This window comes from Trachurus japonicus, chromosome 14 (assembly GCF_045865225.1).
Source record: "Trachurus japonicus isolate A0001 chromosome 14, Traja_1.0".
In the NCBI taxonomy this organism is placed as follows: Eukaryota; Metazoa; Chordata; class Actinopteri; order Carangiformes; family Carangidae; genus Trachurus; species Trachurus japonicus.
The window spans coordinates 14,087,313-14,100,446 of NC_140920.1; the positions used below are offsets into that span (position 1 = coordinate 14,087,313).

Here is a 13,134-nt window from a genome sequence, read left to right on the forward strand (position 1 = left end):
TTCATATGAAAATGTTAAGTAGGGAGAAGAGAAAAAAATAATTAGCCGATTTTTGTTTAGATACACACCTTGCAAAGGGTATGTGTATAGCACGTAGAAATTACTACTAGCCTATATAATTTTAATAACTAGTTTGCATCATACCAAATGGATAGGTACTTCGTGTTAAACTGGAGTTGCAGCCTACATGTAGCCTATTAATTTCACATTAATTCTGACATGAGGCTTAAAGTGTATTATGTAGTTTTATGAACTTTTATGAATATTTTACAACCTGGACTTACAGCAGAAGTAAGCGATCCGGTCGTTTTGGCTAACTTCTTGTCAGCCAATGGAGTTAGCAGCCCACGCCCTCGTCCCTACGTCACCACATTCACGCGCATGGCTGCACACACAGAGAGGACCGCCCCTTTATGCCGTTCTCTCTCCTCATTGGATAAAGGTTGTAGGATACAAGGAAAGTTTTCTCCTTGGCTTACAGCAGAGCAGAGTGACTGACAGACCCATGTTTCAGACCAAACACTCTATATAAGTGATTGCCGTCGGAAGATATAACTATTTAAGACTTATATTAACACAAATATTCCGCTTACTTCTGCTTTAAAAGAAGAGCAGTTTTTCAGAGATTTGATCGTGTCAATTGTCCAGTATGCCACAGTACAACAGGCCTCTGTTTGTGTGGGTGTGCTAACCAGCCTTTAGGGCCTATACCAGTGGCGTGCGGTCATTACAAGGAAGGCAAGCAGTGCTTGCCTAGTAAAAGAAAGGAAAAAAAGAAAGAAAAAACAAAACAAGACGATGCAGCATGTTTTCCCAATCACCTGGATGATGGGGAGGTCAGAAAGCATCAAGTATCAGATGGTTGTTTAGTGAAAAACTTTAGTGGAGTGGTAGCATAGCTGCTATAAAATGCACCACAACTGGCAGTGATGTGGATTCACCTATCAATACCATCCAGGCCACCAGGGCCTGTAAGAGAACTGGTCTGGTTTATCAGTCCATTCAGCTGAGAGAAAGCCTCCCCAAAACTGCAGAATGCTAAACAAGGGGTTGTGAACTTCTGCATATTACAGTGCATGTCAGGTTATGCAGCTGGATTCAAGTTTTAGAAATTACATTCAGGAGGAGGGAAAAGTGTGGTGAGAATGACTCAATGGTAACTTGTTATGTGAAGCAGCACTTCAGCTTCTCGTGTTCAAAATGTCTAACTCTGTTAGGCTTTAATCTAATTTGCTCTAAATATCCACATTTTCTCTTAACGTTTAAGCTTTTCCATGTGACCTCCGCTCATCATAGAAATCTGTAGGCCTAGGTATGTGCGTATAATTTAAATACTTTCTAACGACTTAAATGTATTTGTGTGTATTTGTTTGAGAACTGTATGGAGTCATCAGCGGGAACCACCACTGGCCAAGTGTTGAAACATTTTCCACACCGACGATGGATAAACACACTCATTAGAGGTCATTAGTCCACTCCATGTTTCCAATTCCTCTAGAAAGCAATTAGACACACTTGTTTTGCCTCAGGTGAGACCTCTCTGGACAGCACCTGGAGAATAGAGACAAAGGACGAGAGCAAAACAGTCATGATTTGCCCTTGGAGAACAATGATGTAACACTGATGTAACTTTGTCTGAAGGGTTGTGACCTTTGAGCTAAAGCAGTTTGCAACAATAATTTGTTCATGCATTTATTTCTAAGTCATCAAACAAGATTATGTACACCGTTCATACTTGGAGCAGAACAAAGTCAGATTTAATTTCACATTTGCAATTTAACCAGAGGAGCAACCAGTAGGACCAGTAGCATTAATTGTAAATGAATGTAACAACAATAATGTTGATGCACGTTATGTCCTCTCATCCATAGGAGATATCTTCTCATATCTCCCAGTGGAAAAAGGAGTATTTTAACCACACCGAACCGAATGAAGGCTAACCCTAACCCTAACCCTCCTGGGAGCTGTATGTTACTGACGTTTTCCAAGATTAAACATTGAGCTGTGATGGAGCTTATGAGTAAAATGGTCTATGCCCTAAACTTACTTTAGCTGAGCCCGACTGAATTTCTCCATCAGCACTGCTTCTATTGAATTGTGTGGTGGGATCCATTCAGGTCAAAATGTACAGAAGAAGGAAGAAATTGTTGATTATCTGATAAACATATAGGCCTAGGTTCACATTAGGTAAGACACTCAGGGCTCCAGACTAACTTTTTTGACTAGGAGCACAGTGGCCCCTAACTTAAAATTTTAGGAGCGCAAGCAGAAAATTTAGGGGCGCACACCGAAATCGACTTGCAAAGTAAATTTGCACATTTCCTCTAATTTTCACTGTATTACTGATAAATACTGCATAAATGCAGAAACTATAATGTTTTAAATTCACATTTTATTGTGCAACAGTTAAAATATTGAAAATATAAAGTTAATGTTTAGGCTGACCAATAACAGAACAAGTAGACACACCACTTGTGGTAAACTCATCCTAGAACAGACCCCCCCCCCCGTGCCTGCGTAGGCCAGCCCTTGTTGGCCTCTTTGTCTGCTGACCCTGACTGAGCCACATGTGCACGGACTCCTTGGCATCAAACTCGTCGACCCCCCCCAACCTCCTCCGCACGGCCAAAAAAAAAAGGATCTATCGATCAACAATCAATCAATCATTTCCGAGCCTAGTCTGTGCAGCGCGTTCTGCAGCGCGAGTCAACCTGCTTCGTTGCCTTGTGACGATTTGAGTACCGCTGCTGAGAGCGCGAGCATATTATGGGATGTTTAAGGTTTGTAGCGAGCCGTCGGAAAAAAAAAATGCAGGTGACACAGCGCGCACACACTCACACACACACAGGTCACCGGTCTGTGTGTCTCCTGCTGTTTCACACGGAGCTCTGCTGTGAAAAGACGTCTCCTCCGCTCCGAGATGTAGGGAAGAGAAACACACTATTCTTTTCACACATTAGCCAATCACAGTCGTCATTAAAAAAAAAAAAAAATCGGCAAATTTACTGGTCGCACATGCGCGAGTAGATGAAAAATTTACTCGCGCACTGTATCAAATTTTAGTCGCAAAATGCGACCATTTAGTCGCAGTCTGGAGCCCTGACACTCAATAACAAGATGACAGTTACATGGTAGGACATTAACTCTGATTATTCAAACTGGTCACAAGGATCACTAAGGTTATTCTGCCGTCACAAACTTTTCTGTCTAATCAAAGAAGTAGAAAATAAAATCTATGTTGAGAATCAATTTCTCCATAAAGAAGGAACAGTTCTTAGTTTCACTCTCCATTTGTCAGGACTGTCACCTGACATCGATTTGATCAGATTGTCCATGTCAGGCGCCCAAATCAAAACTGATGAAACTGAAATCTCTGCAAACTGATTTCACACGGCACCACACACAATACTTGTCGACCACAGCGCATAAGACGCAGTAATGCGCTGTAACATTGAATAAGGCCGTACTGTGATTCAATAGAGACAATGATGTTAAACATGGAAATAGCCGGCCTGTGCGCTCAGCAGTGAGGGTTAAGGATGTGCATGTGTTTTGAATCAGCTGTGCAACTCAGGCATCTTCTTGGAAATGTTTGTCTCCCCGTCACATGACAAGACTCTGTCACGAGTTGGGCACAATGATGTTGATTTCTAAAATGTGATTCAGAAAGGCATGTTTAAAATTCTATAATAAACACCTAGTGACCAGTTTGCTGCTTCATATTATCTTCTCTCCTCCCCCTCGGACCAAAATACAAACAGTCCTGGGAGCAGTCCTGTGGAGCAACAGTTTCAGACGCAAGAATGTCTTGTTACCGCGTGGTTGTTTTGGCGCTCTTCGTTGTCTTACTGCTTAATGGTAAGTCTTTGTATGATATCTACACAGTTTTACAGCTCATATCAGCTAATCTTTTTTAAATCACTCAGAAAAGGTTTTGACCTTTCTCTAATGATTCTCTGTGATTACAGTTGTGGAGAATGAGGCTGCATCCTTTCCTTGGTCTTGTCCCAGTCTAAGCGGAGTGTGTAGAAAGGTTTGCCTCCCGACAGAACTGTTCTTTGGACCTCTGGGCTGTGGGAAAGGCTTCTTGTAAGTTTAACTGCAGTTTATAAATACTTTCTGCATATTCATTTGCTAATTGGATTTCATAATGATTGTCTCTTTATTTATTCCTAGGTGTTGTGTTTCTCATTTTCTATGAGAGCTGAACACAGTGAGATAGGAATGCATGTGTGGTCCATCAGCGCAGTCCTGAAAACCCTCATCCAGCCGCTACGGGACTTGTCAAGTATAACTGAAGACAGACAGGCAGAAGACGACGCTTGGCTTTTAACTCTGTGGACTTTACAATGTTAGATTAACCACCACTGATAGGGTTTTTTTTTTTTTTTTTTTTTTGCTGATTCTAATGGAGCTCAAATGGCTGAGTTGGAGTAAAATGTTACATTAATAAACCTCCTTGCTTGTTTGTATTTTTTTTAATGTTAACTACAGATCTGCTTTTTGGATCCCTAAGAAAATGGAGGTCAAAAGAAGATGCACTGACGATATGTACTCATACACTAAGAGAGCAACCTGCACACTTTATCAATACATATCACATTGGAAATTTCCGAAAACCATCCCTCACATTCATGTGGTTCACTGAGGTCCAGTTGAAAGAAAAAACAAAGAGGGAGAGATTCTCCAACTTTTAGTAACATCTTTTCATTGGAAGAAGAATGATGCAACAACCCTGGACCTAAGGATGGACAGTAGGATATATGTTTACAGCCAGAGTCGTGAGTTAATGTGCATTTTCTTCTCTGCTTCCTAAAAGTCTGGAAGTAACTGCTGTGTGAGCCTTTGTTTGAAGCCTTGATGATAAACAGAATCACATGGCTGACAGTGATCTTAATTTGATCCTCCAAGCCAACTGACCATTGCGCTTTAGCTTTATCTAGTGCACAGGCCTTTAATGCATGAAGCTAGGGCAGATTTAAATAAAGTCTATTTCTGCTCAGTTACCTCATTTAGCCTAGACTTACTTTTTTTTTTTAAACAACACATTACTGTAACTTCATTTGCAATAAGAGAATAAGAGAAGTGTGGAAAGGCTACAGCAGAAGACTAGAAGATCTACAGGGAGAAGGAAAAAAGGTTTTCTGAGTTGGCATATTTAATATGTTTCACATTCATGTAACTTTTGTAATTATTACATAATTAATTTAGATAAATGCATTTTTATAACACAACAGCAAAAACATGACAAATGACACTGCAGAGAGACTTTAATCCTTCTTTTGATTTGTCTGGCGAAAGTGTAACAACAATATTCATTAAAATTAATATTATTGAATCCAGTTTGTTGTGTTTGTGTTTATTTTTTACAGTGTTACCCGACCACAACCTAACGATATGATGATGCAACGGATATATCACGATATTTTCAGTAGTTGCTCTCAGTCACTAATCACATGGGTCAGGGTCTGTAGCAGAGACATGGTATGCTGCTGGTTTTCTTAATCACATTTACTCCTACACATGTCAGACGAAGACACATGAGGCTTGATTGAGGCCTATTGTCAAATGATCCACTCAAAGGTTTAGACTCCGATCTTTCCTCCAGTTCCTCCATCAGACCAAATTTCCACTTTTCCACCCACTATATTATATGCTTATTATATGCTTTTAGCCATGTTTTCTTACCAAGAGTGTGTACTTACACTTACTTCAGATCAGCAGTAAACAGATAATTGTTTCTTTAAAAACCATCTTTGTCTCTTGACAGAAAGATAAAGATAATTACAAACTGCTAATCCCCAAAACAATTTATCCCAAACTTGCAAGGAACCAATTTCCTCTTTAAAAACAAGAATGGTGTTAAGAGAATCATAAAAGGGGTAGATCGACTGACTCATCATGCACCTCATGAAATATAACTACAGCAGCAGACATTGCAGGCCTCATGCAGTGATAGTACAGTTTTGACATTGGCAGTAAAGGGATTTCACCACAGGCTACCTGAGTTACATTACTGGGGGGGGGGGGGGTAATGCTGTGTGGTTCAGTCATCCTAGCATTTATTTATGAACAGAAAAACATTCTTAACATGGTTTAACATTAACATAACATTCAGAGGCTCATACAGTGGGTGTTTTTCCTTTTCTGTTACTCCAGTGAAATACTGAAAAATATATTTCATGATCTGTTGAGTATAGCTTCACAGTACTGCTGCAGAAATGGGGCATTATCTGATTGATGTTGCACAATAAAAGATGTAGCTTCCTGCCAATTTGTATAATATGTATATTCAGTATTTGTAGGCTTGTGCATCTGTCTACTTCAGTGCTCTGATAGAAGAATATTTCTATTTCTTACACTGAAAGCATAATAAAGCCCTGGCCATTACACAGCTTTGTACTGTAGTTATTACTTGTTGAACTCAGATAGAGGGACAACAATGAAAGCACTGCGTTATGTGCTCAACTTGGGGGGTGGTGGGGGTGTTGAAGACATTATACAGCCTGATGACAGTCTGAACTCCAGCTGTCAAACAGAGTATTGCCCTCTGGTGGACATTAAGGTATGAGTTGCAGTTTCTCTGTAATCTCTCTGAAACATGTTCGGTTTAAAATAAATGTCATGCTGTGCATAGGAGGCCTACTACTACAGAACCAAGAAACTGGGAATTAACTAGTGTTACCTGTGGATGCTGGTCTGGTCTGCTGACTGAGACCTGGCTGACTGGAATTTGCCCATCTGAATGCAGTGAAACCAGTCTGTCTCTGCAGTTATAATCTCTCCATTCACTTTCTTTGCATGTCAGTATGAACAATCAGTGTAAAATGCAGCCTGAGCGATGTGAGGTGAGATATGATATTCCTTTCAACAATGGTTTATAGTGGCAGGTGGTTCCAAGCTGTGCCAAAAATGGACATTTTGGAAAGCTCGCCTGAATATTTTGTAGTAAAATCTCAATGATTTTGTCCTGCTTCAATTAATCAGAATCAACCACTGCAGAGACAATGTTCATATCTTGTACAATGATTTTATAGAGGGTTTGAGCTTCGATAGCATTATTCAAAGGACATCATAAAAATATGATTTTTTTTTTTATTCAAATATTATTATTATTTTTTTTTTGTGTGTCATCTTCATTTAGGCTACTCTTCACCAGTAACACATATACTGAAATTTACACATCTCGGCAATTTCTCAATTTTTTTCCTTTACCATGACACCAAAAGTATTCAAATAGACCTTGTGGTTGCAGAGATATACTCATTTTATTATGGATATGCAATTTTCGAGAAAAGGCCTAAAAAAAAAATAGGCGTGGTTTGTAAAAGGTTAACCATTTCCTTTGCATTTTTTTTTCTTTATATCTTTTATACACATTATACTTTTTTTACATGGTAAACCAAAGGCAATTTTCCACCATGGTGGCTAATAAGGATTTATTGTATTGTATCGCATTGTATTGTGTTGCATTGCACTGTATTGTATTGCATTGCATTGTATTGTATTGTATTGTATTGAACTGTTTTGTATTGTATTGTATTTAATTGTATTGTATTGCATTGCACTGTATTGTATTGTATTGTATTGTATTGTATTGTATTGCATTGCACTGTATTGTATTGTATTGTATTGTATTGCACTGTATTGTATTGTATTGCATTGCACTGTATTGTATTGTATTGTATTGTATTGTATTGTATTGTATTGCATTGCACTGTATTGTATTGTATTGTATTGTATTGCACTGTATTGTATTGTATTGCATTGCACTGTATTGTATTGTATTGTATTGCATTGCACTGTATTGTATTGTATTGTATTGTATTGTATTGTATTGCATTGCACTGTATTGTATTGTATTGTATTGTATTGTATTGTACTGTACTGATTGCTGCCGTGTCGTCGTGCGGCCGCTGGCGGCGCTGTAGCTGCAGCTGCTGCTTCGACAACAACCTTCCGTCACTGCAACGCGAAGAAGAACCAGGCAGAAAGAAGCAATAACAAACAAACCTAGCAGCAGGGAGCTAACGGGAAAACGAGGCAGCCAAACAAGCGGCCACACAGTGCGTGTCTCCGTTATAGCGGATCAATTTATTTATCGTTATTTATACTACGACACGGGTTTATACGGAAGCTACACGACAGAGAAGGACGAGCGGAGGAAGCTGTCACGGAGGCGTCTGGATGTAGGAAACTGCGATCAGTCATCTGCTAACGCTAACCAAACGTCAGCTAGCTCACGTTAATCCTCCCCGTCTTTTGTCGTTTTCTGTGGACCCATTGAGAAAGTGTGTAAAAAAAACAAAAAAAAAAACATCTTTTATCGATTTTACACTGACATGTGAGCAAACAAAGTGAGACAACCGGAATAACCCCTAGATTACAACCACCACGGTATTAGCACGATACTGAGGTATGTAGCTAACCCCTACACCATAACAACAACTAAGTTACTTATTACTTTTGATTTGTTCTTTTATTACCAAATATTTGAACTTAAACTATGACAAAACTTGTAATTATCCTGAAAGCTAAGTGGGATCCAGCGTGTCATACCACTATAATGTGTGCAATTATCGGCTAAAGAGCAGTGAAATTATGTTGTCTTTCGGGACTTGATGAGGAAACGTGAGCTAAAGAGTTTACATGTTTATAACTGTTATAATGTAACAAAAGCCGTGTCTACCCCCATCGACAGCTTCCTGTAGGCAGTTCAAACAATAAAAGGTGATGCACGATTGAACTGTGTGCGGTGTCTTCACCACATATTTCTATGTTAGCACAAACAGTATATTAGCTTAGCTATTTTAGTTTACTGAAGTCACAAAGAAGCCAACTTTTGTGGGTACAAGGATGTCGGGTACGTGAAATGAATTATTGTGTTAACGTTTTAACCACTGGCACAAGTAACCTGTGCGTTCCGGTTATCGTAGCTTATCCTAATGCTGTTGGCGCCTTAAGCCTCTTCCCTGTACATAAGTGTCAAATGCATACAAAAATAGCAGTCTTTACTAGACGTGGGATCACGAGATATTTGCACAGTGATCGTGGCCACATAAGTTGTGTGCATTTGAATACTCAGGCACTTCATTTATGGTGTTATACATTTTAATAACCAGCTATTTACTTGTATAGAATATAAAATCTTACAATTTACAGTAAGTCTTTCACAAAGCTCCCAGGTTTTCATTATGTGCAACAGTGATGGCAGTAAAATGCTCCATCTGAAAGGAAGATAATGTGCTGCTGTGAGTCTGTGTATAAAGGAGGAAGGAGCAATGAAAAAGACTGTGGTGGCAAGTTAATGTTACAGAGTTCTGCTTAGTGGGAAACGAAACAAGACTTAGATATTAAAATGTAATAAAACTGTGCACACACATTGCTTCATGGCTGTGTGACTAGATGCTGTCTATTTGCCTTAAGTCAACATGTGGAAACATACAAATTTGATTAAGAAAATAGTATCATTGAAATATTGGGAACAACACAAACATAACTTTATTTAGCATAGGAAATGCATACATGGAAATAGAAGCCATGTGGACTGGAAGGGTTAACCATAAGATTTTAGCACCAAGAAAATAACTAAAGAACTTCTCCACAGCACCCTGCTGATTCAAGAAGACAATGTTAATGCTTGCTAGAAAGTCAGCTCGCTTTTCATTGTGTGGGAATTCATGCGCATATTTATGCAGTTTTACCATCTGAATTGTCAATTTGCATTTGTAAGTTAATGCGAGGCTGTAATCACACTTCATGATCAGCTTCAGTCTTCAGCCTGAGGCGTTCTGTCTCTGGTTGTGACTGATTACTTACCTCTTGTTTTGTATCTTCATATCTCTTTTTTTATTTTACAGTTTAGTGCGACTGAAAGAAACCAAGGATGAAGCACCTTGGTTTGCGGTCTGTGGGAACTCGACTGATGGTCCCAGTACTGCTCATCTGCAGCATACTGGTGCCCTCACCCACACATGCCTATATCTATGCCGTAAGTAACCATGGAGACTTTGCTTCAGGGCAGTACCGATCTTTAGCTAAAAATGAAATTCTTCCGAAAATAATGTCCCCTCTTGTCCTTTTTCTGGCAGCATTACATCAATATGACCTCCATGTTGTTTGAGGACCTACCTGCCTTGTTTGGAGCCCCACTTCCTAGGGATGGACTAAAGGTGAGATCAGAGTATTGCAGAGATGGATGCATGGAGAAAAAAATCGGTTAGAGTCTTTTATAATTGTTGTTTTTTTTTTTCTCATTGTGTAAAAGGGTATTTTGGTGGTGTCCCATCCACTTAACGGCTGCGCTCCAATAGACCCTCCTCCTCCACTGCCACCATCTTATGATGCCAACACAACCAAATTCATTGTTCTTATCAGGCGCTATGACTGCAATTTTGATATCAAGGTCAGTCATTTTTACTTGATAGTGAATAATAATACACCTACGTAAGTATTTGTGAAACAAAGTGATCCAATGTGAGGATTTGGTTTTCAGGTCTTGCATGCACAGAGAGCTGGATTTGATGCTGCAATCGTGCACAACATGTATTCAGACACTCTGCTGAATATGAACTACAGCAACGGTAATTCTCTTTTATAAAATGTACACAATTTCCAACTTTACACACGCACACAAATTAGTCTGACTAAAATGTCAAAATTTAACTCTTGTTTTTTCCTTATTGTTTCCAGACACTATTGCAGAGGAGATTGAGATCCCCTCAGTATTCACCAGTTACTATGCTTCTCAAGTTCTCAGGAAATACATCATTCCTGAACCAGGGTGAGTAAAACATTTCAAGTGTTTCTAAAAACATAATTTCTGAATTCATTTTCAAAACTTAACTGTAAAATTAAAACGTACAGGCCTTTAACAGCCACCTTTCGATTTGCATTGACCAATAAATGACAGTTGTAGCGTTTTAGGTTGAAGTTGGAGTGTGATTATTTCTTTTCTTCAGGGCCTATGTGATCCTCAAGCCGGAGTTTGCTTTTCCACTCTCTTACTACCTTATTCCCTTCACTGGCGTCGTTGGCATGATCATTCTTGTGATGTTTGTCGTCTTGGTAAGTATGTACTGTATGATGTGATGTCTCACTGGGTGTTTATTCAGTAAGCACATTTCTTAAAATGACTTAAAACGGCAATTGTGTAATCGTTGTGTGTAATCCTCTTACTGCCTCTGACTTACTTTGACAACTAGGGTCCAACAAGAACATGTAAAACAAAACTATTAGAGCATGTTGAATGTTGTATAATTCTCACACCATCTGTAACATCATCCTCTTGTGTCGTTCAGATCATACGATGTGTACGGTACAGAAAAAGGCTGCGGAAAAATCGCTTGTCCAAGGAACAGCTGAAGCGGATTCCAACCCACAGGTTCAGTAAAGGTAAGAGGATTGGGTTGTTTTCACTGTTGCTGCAATATGTTGTTTTGAGGAACACTGGGAACCATTTCTATGGATTCAGTTGTTTATAAAATTTCCTCTAACGTCCGTGTTCTTAGGCTGAAATGTAACTCATGTTGCAGAAGTTGATTGTGACCCTCTCTCCTCTGTTCCAGGGGACGACTATGATCTGTGCGCGATATGTTTGGATGAGTATGAAGAAGGAGACAAGCTGCGGGTTTTACCTTGTTCCCATGGTATAACATTTAATATGTTGTTATCATGTTATAATGAATTTTCTTTGTTCTGGTACATACTGTAGAAATACCTCAGCTGATACACAGTCTCTGTACTTGTACTACGCTTGCAGCAACCACTTTCTATACAGCAGAGAATGAATGAAAGTCAATATTAGTAGCCACTGTTCTATCTTCGAAAGTACAACATTTTACTCCATGATCAAAACTGTGGAGTGATGAGTTTGTCTTTTATAAGACAAACGAGAGCGAATCAAAACCATCAGAATGACCAATTTCCCATTAAAACATATGGGATTGGGAAAAATGCCTTAGCTTAGCTTGGCTTGATGGCTCCGGTCACTATTTTAGTGAAATGATAAATGGCTGTAAAGGTCACTCAGTCAATCGATGATTTATAGTTTTAAGTACCTCTTGCAATTACACCAGGTACCACAAGGGGTCTGTTAAAAAAATTAGGAAAAAATATTTTCTATGTAGTAACCAGCCAAGCTGAAAACTCTGCAGGATATGTACGCCCACCTTTGTCGCCAGCTCTGCGTTACATTCTTTTCTTTATTCACTTAACATTACAACAACAAAAAAACGTCTGCTGCACCATCGTCCTTTGTCGGGTCGTGCCTCTGTTTCTTAAAGTCCGTCTTGTTTTCCAGCCTACCACTGCAAGTGCGTCGACCCGTGGCTCACACAGACCAAGAAGACGTGTCCGGTGTGCAAACAACGCGTCACTCGAAACAACCCGGAGCACTCCGAGTCTGAGTCCGAGGAGGATGGCGGGGGACGCGGGGAGGAGGAAGGAGCGGAGGGCGAAGCGGACTCGGAGCGCACTCCTCTGCTCCGGCCCTCCAACCCGGGGTCCCCCTCAGGCAGCCCGGGGGCCTACTCAGCCACCACCACCACCACCACCGCCCAGTGCCTCGCCTCCCCCGCACACTGCGACTCCCCCATCCTGGGTTATGAAGGCTACTACTCCCCCCAGGAGGAAACGGACTCAGAGAGCGACGACTCGGGAGAGGACAGGCACCACACAGATGACGACACCGCTCAGCTCATCGGTCGGGACAGAGTGGAGGTCTGATCGCCGGAACTCGGTTGCAATGAGATTACCTAGTTTTACCTATTGAAAAAGGGTCTTTCTGTCATGACACGCGCGCTGTTATCACACTGTACTTTAAAATAGTTTGTGGTTAGCTTGACATTTAGGTTTCTTGCATCAATCTGTTGATTGTAACAGATTTCTTTGTAACCCATTAACCGGAGGTGGTCTACTTGTTGGTGTCAAAGCACATGAACATCCTTTTACAAGAATCCAACACCGACCCACTTCTGTACACACATTCACTCCACTGCTCTTCTATTTGTCTGTAGACCTCCTTTTTTAATGCATGTTGTAATTCGTAACTTGACCACACCACATGACCTAAGCATTAGAGCTGCACAAAACGAATGGGCCACTTACCTGTTGTGTGTTTAGGAAGGAGAATGA

The 13,134-nt window shown here is 40.1% G+C and overlaps 1 protein-coding gene across 3 annotated transcripts; it reads left to right on the forward strand.

Annotated features, from left to right (window-relative positions):
- Positions 1 to 7,974: 7,974 nt before the first annotated feature.
- Positions 7,975 to 12,762, forward strand: rnf167 (ring finger protein 167). 3 transcript variants are annotated; one of them, XM_085797762.1, is made up of 10 exons: positions 7,975 to 8,416; positions 9,861 to 9,991; positions 10,092 to 10,172; positions 10,268 to 10,405; positions 10,496 to 10,583; positions 10,693 to 10,783; positions 10,962 to 11,067; positions 11,301 to 11,394; positions 11,568 to 11,648; positions 12,302 to 12,762. In XM_085797762.1, the coding sequence occupies exons 2-10, from the start codon at positions 9,887 to 9,889 to the stop codon at positions 12,724 to 12,726; spliced, it is 1,209 nt and encodes a 402-aa protein (XP_085653888.1). In that variant the 5' UTR covers positions 7,975 to 8,416; positions 9,861 to 9,886; the 3' UTR covers positions 12,727 to 12,762. The 3 variants fall into 3 exon arrangements, with proteins under 3 accessions (XP_085653888.1, XP_085653889.1, XP_085653890.1); XM_085797763.1 differs by having other exon boundaries at positions 7,975 to 8,189; XM_085797764.1 differs by having other exon boundaries at positions 7,975 to 8,066.
- The last annotated feature ends 372 nt before the right edge of the window (positions 12,763 to 13,134 follow it).